The sequence below is a fragment of the Haliaeetus leucocephalus genome, unplaced genomic scaffold, assembly GCF_000737465.1.
Source record: "Haliaeetus leucocephalus isolate CR32 unplaced genomic scaffold, Haliaeetus_leucocephalus-4.0 Scaffold162, whole genome shotgun sequence".
Taxonomy (NCBI): Eukaryota; Metazoa; Chordata; class Aves; order Accipitriformes; family Accipitridae; genus Haliaeetus; species Haliaeetus leucocephalus.
Window position 1 is genome coordinate 14853748 of NW_010972598.1, and position 4943 is coordinate 14858690.

At 59.9% G+C, this 4943-nt stretch overlaps 1 protein-coding gene across 1 annotated transcript in view; it reads right to left on the reverse strand.

Annotated features, from left to right (window-relative positions):
* Positions 1-3140: 3140 nt before the first annotated feature.
* The window catches only part of ARID5A (AT rich interactive domain 5A (MRF1-like)), a 3176-nt gene continuing 1373 nt past the window's right edge, over positions 3141-4943 (reverse strand). Inside the window, exons 5-6 of the mRNA XM_010563022.1 lie at positions 4707-4854; positions 3141-4433 (exon numbers count right to left, since the gene is read on the reverse strand). Coding sequence (XP_010561324.1) covers positions 3141-4433; positions 4707-4854 — 1441 coding nt within the window. The remainder of the gene's footprint in view (positions 4434-4706; positions 4855-4943) is intronic.

Here is a 4943-nt window from a genome sequence, read left to right on the forward strand (position 1 = left end):
ACTGGGGGGATGTTTTTCTGGTTTTGTTGCTCTTTAATAAAACTTTTTTTTGTTCTTTACTGACTTCATTGTGCATGTGCCTTCCAAAAGCAGCTTTGGTTGCAGCCCAGCCCTTGACCATTTTTGTTGAGGGCCGATTTCTCTTGCCATGAAGGTGTGGAGGGACAAAGCAGCCTTGTGCAGGCAGGGAAGGGTTCATGCTGTGGGTCCTGGGAGCAGGCTGGGCAGCAACCGGGGCAGCTCCTGCTGTCTGTGCTATCTACCGGTACATCCCTCCTCTGGGTAGAAGTTTCAACTGCTTCCTCATACTATTGGGAATATTTATACATGCTGAAAAAGGCTCAACTTTAATCTGCCCCGAGCCTTGACTTAACCTTTAGTCGTGTTTGCATCGGCAAGTGGGGTAGCACCAGGCACCTGGGCAGCTTGTGTTTGAAATGAGGGAAGCAGCAGAAGGGGTGACACAAAGGGGCTGAGCCACAAAATGGGGGCCGAGATGACGTGGTGAGGCCGAGTTCGGCACCATCGAGGGTGGTTTGCCAGGGCTCGGGACAAGTGTTTCGCCACCCTGGGGCTGTCACTGGGCTCTGGGGCTTGCTTTCACAGGACAGAGCTTAGGGCTGCGATTTGGTGGGTATTTTTGTGGTTATGGGGGATAATCCCGATGCTCTGTATGTATGTCTTCATCCCGTGCTGTGGCTCTGCTGAGCCCTTGACCCTCGCTTCCCCGGAGGGATGCAGGGCATGGTGCGACGTTTGCCGGCTGAGACGCTTTCGGGGAGCATGATTCTTGGCAGACGGAGACCCACAGTGCCGGGGCAGCCCCGTGCTCCCGCTGAGGGCAGGCAAGTTTCGGAAATCTCCGCTCGCTTCCTCATCCTGCTGGCTTGTGAGAAGATCCTGTTTTTGGCGTGGCTTGGCTGGGACGGCAGACACCACGGCAGAAGCAGGGCATTTGTTACAGGGAGCCTGAAAACAGCAGAGAATAACAGTTTTCCCCTTTGAAGGCTGTATTTGCTCGTCGTAAGAAGAGGGAGATGCTGTAAATCCCTTCCCACCTCTCCTGGGCTATACACACGCTGCTCCAGATGCTGTCCGGCTTTTTGGGGACTGTCCTGCTTTCCCCTTCACAGCCTCTCGCACGCTGGACTTCATGCCGGCACAATGGTGAGTAGCTGTCTTGAGGTTGCTGAGCTTTGCCAGCACCCCAAACCCTGCTGAGCCCTGGGCTTTTCTTCCCTTTTCCCTGGAGTTTTGGGGGGGGGGGAGAAAAAGAAGAAAAAAAAAAAAAAAAAGGCAAGATTTTACTTTGCCAGCAATCCAGGTTCAGCCCAGGCAAAGTTTCCTGCAGGGAAGGTTGTGGGTGTGGGATGACCTTGAATCCCAAGGCTGAGCTAGCCCCTGGCATGGGGGGTTTGCCGATGGGATGCCACTAAACGTGGCACCTTCTCCCTGAGCGGACAGTGATGGGAAAACCAGGATGGACTTAGGCTTGGCTCTAGCATCCGCAGCACCCATGGACACAAGCATGTTTGGTAAAAATGAGGGTCTGCTGTTGACCCGCAGTGTTTTTAAGCAGCTCAACTTTCTTTTCCAGGCTTGAAGTCACAATTTCTCAGCTGCAATAACAATAATAAGGCTGAGACACCCTTAGGGATGTAGCACCTCCAGTGCCCTCGCTCCCAGGTGCGAAGGCAGCTCTTTGTGGGAAGGCTTGAGCTCCGTGGCCGCATCCTCGCTCCCAAACCGGGGTGAATGGTAGGTGTTTTGGCAGTGAAGCTCTTGTGGTAGAGTTGGGGTGGTCTGCAGCATGTGTAATGCCTTTCCAATGCCCAGGCTGGAAGATCCAGGAGGGGTTGCATCTGTGACGCTGCTCTTCTCACTGAGTCTAATGCTCTAAGCATCATGGAGTGACCAGTGCTGCCTGGGACTAATTCTCCTTTTCCAATTTCTATCCCAAAGCTTTTCCTTTCCATGGATACAGCAGAAGTGGTCCTTAAAAGCTGACTTATGGCTCCTGCTCCACCTGAAGCAGTAACCCTCTCTGGGGATGAGCAAGTGCCACTGTCCCTCTGCCCTTTCCACTTTGATGGCTTGTGCCGAGGCGCCCAGGATGGCGGTGAGCGGATGCGCTTGTGGGGAGCAGCCAGCACGAGAAAAGCAAGTCCTGCGCCTCTGACGAAGCCTTTAGGCCATTTGCAACAGCTCAACAGGAGCTCCCAGAGGCAAAAAACACCTGGAGATGTTGCTGGGCTGGTTCGCACTGGGACGCATGGCTGCTCCACGAAATGGCTGTGATTCCCCCAAAACTGATGCAGAAAAGCACCTCCTTCTCCATGGGATCAGGGCGGCCACGGAGGTGGGTCTCAGCCCATCCCCACAGCATCACGAAATGCCTCTGGGGCTCCGTGCTTAGGGTGAGGATCCCCCCAAACCCTGCCCCGATCCCAGAAATCAAGGACACCCCAAACACTGCCAGGTCGGGACCATCCAGCCAGTTTTATTTTGGGTGCTGCCCCTGCAACCAGCTCAGCCGCTGTGGCTGTTTGAGGTGCAGAGCAACAGCGAGCGGAGCGGCCGGAGTGCTTTGCGGGCAGACACCCAACGCAGCGGCTGCTCGCTGCAGTCCCAAACCCCTAAAAAAAACCTCTGGAGCCCTGGACAGAGGCAGCAGAATTAAAAACCAAAATTGCATCAGCCAGCCAGGGCTCTGGACCAGGGAGTCGCCGAGCGTCCTGGCCACGGTGGGGTGGGAATAACCGTCACCCATCTCAGCATCCTCGCCACATCATGCGAAACCGTGCCGGGGCACGGCATCTCTAGCAAAATAGAAACCTCTGCAACTCATTTTGCTCCCTTTTTTTTATGTGTGTATGTATATATATATATATATATAATATATATATAACCCTGTGATATTGGTAGTTAAGTCACCGGTGTAACGATGTCAGATACAAACAGCTCTAAGATCAAGAGTAAAAATGACACAGTCCAGATTGTCTCCTCTTAGTCCCCTTGCCAGGCTCTGAAGCGGTGACCGGCTCTGGCACATGCCTCGCTTCCCGGCTCAGCCGCCGCGGCATCCTGGCCGGCTCTCTTCTCCGCAGGGAACGAAGCCGATCCGGAGCGGGATGAAAGCGCTACAGCTTGGCGTGGCGGTGAAAGGCCGGCGCGTGGCGGGAGGCATAGGTGGGTTGGCTGTGCCACGTTGCCGCCGGGTAGAGCCGGTGCTGCAGCGAGCTCTCGTAGGATGCCGGGTAGTGCCCGGGGCCGGTCGCCAGCGGCTGGCACAGGTCAGAGGGCTGCGTGGAGGCGGCTACCAAAGGGCTGGGGAAAGCAGGGATGACAAAGGGGTTGACGGAGAGGGACGGTGCCACCGGCACCCCTTGGGTTTTGAGGTGCTCCAGCGGGCTGCCGAAGCTCACCGGGAAACGCAGCATCGCTCCCTTGTAAACGTCCGGAGCTTGCGGCAGCGGCGTGGCGTAGCCAGGGCTGGCCACTACCGCCTTGGGTTTGGCCAGCCCTTGCTGGCCCCCGGGCGAGCCGGCGCCCGGGTCCCTGCCGTCGGCCTCCTTCACGAAGGGAGAGATGGCACGTAACTTGGCGCTGGGGCCGAAAGCCGTCTCCTCCTCCCGACCGCGCTTGCCCCTCGGCGCGGTGGGGGTGAAGCTGGCCCCGGGGGGCACCCAGCAGGCTTTGACGGTGGCGCAGGCGGCCGCTCGCCGGCTCTCCCCGCTCCACGGCTGCCCTCCTTTGCTCCGCAGGTCTTGGGGCTGCTCCGGCTCCTCGGGTCGTGACGGGAAGGCGGAAGGCGGCTCCAAAAAGTCCTTCAAGCTGGAGAAATACCCCCAGAGGGGATGGCAGCCGACGGGCTTCAGCACCTCGTTGCGGTAGGCGTGGAAGCAGCCGGTGAAGATGGTGGGCGCCGGACACCCGTCCTCGGCCCGCGGGCAGGGCTGGCTGTCTCTCTCGCCGGGGGACGCGCTGCGGACAGGTCCCACCTCGCTCCCAACGCTTGGAGCTGTATCCTGAGCTCCCGACGGCTCCGGGCTCCTCTGCTCATCCAGGTGGGGGCCGGTGGCCAGCCGGGGGGGCTCGGGGTTGGGGCCGGGGCCAGCGTTGCTCACCGACCGCCGGCCCTCGGGGCAATGGCGTTTGTGGCAGTGCAAGGACTCTGCCTTGCTCACTTGGGCCAGCAGCTTCTTCTTGGCCAGCGGAGACATGATGGGGTGGTTGCCTTTGGAGTAGAAGCTGGAGAAAAGGCGCTTGTAGGTTTCCGTGTGGGTCCTGCAGGTGCCGGGACACCCCCCTGAGGGGCTCGGGGTCGGGACCCCCGGACCGGAGCATCCCTCCACCGCCCGGCTCCGCTCCGGCGCATCCCTCGCCTCCTCTGTGCCGGCCGGTCCCTCTGGCTTCGCCTTATCCGGAGGCATCTGCGAGCAAAGGGGATTCAGGGTGTGGGTGCCGGACTCTGCCGCATCCCCGTGCCGGGGTCCTGGCTGCCCCCCAGCCCTCTCCCCATCTTTGGCTGCCCTCAAGCCCTCTGCTCTCCTCTTTTCCCAGCCAGCCGCATCCCTCTTCCCTGGCCACCCCGATGGATTCCCCCCCGGTGAGGGACAGACCCGGGGGGTCGGTGCGGGGTTCCGGGGCTGCTCCTAAACCAGAGCCACATCAACCGGGGTCTTGGGGTGGGGGGGGCCGCGCACCTGCTCCCGGCCCTTCTCCTTCTTGGCCCTCTTGCTCTTCTCGCCCGTCTCGGTGCCCTTGGAGACCTTGTACTGCTTGCGGGGCTTGCTGGGGGGCAGAGGTTTGTCGTCCTCCCCCTTGAGATGCCGCACGTACGGGAGGACCAGCCTGCGGGGTGGGGGGGGGTGGGATGTGGGGGAGCGGCAGTGAGAACCGGCGCCGGGAGGGGAAACCGAGGCACGGAGCGGGACCCCCCC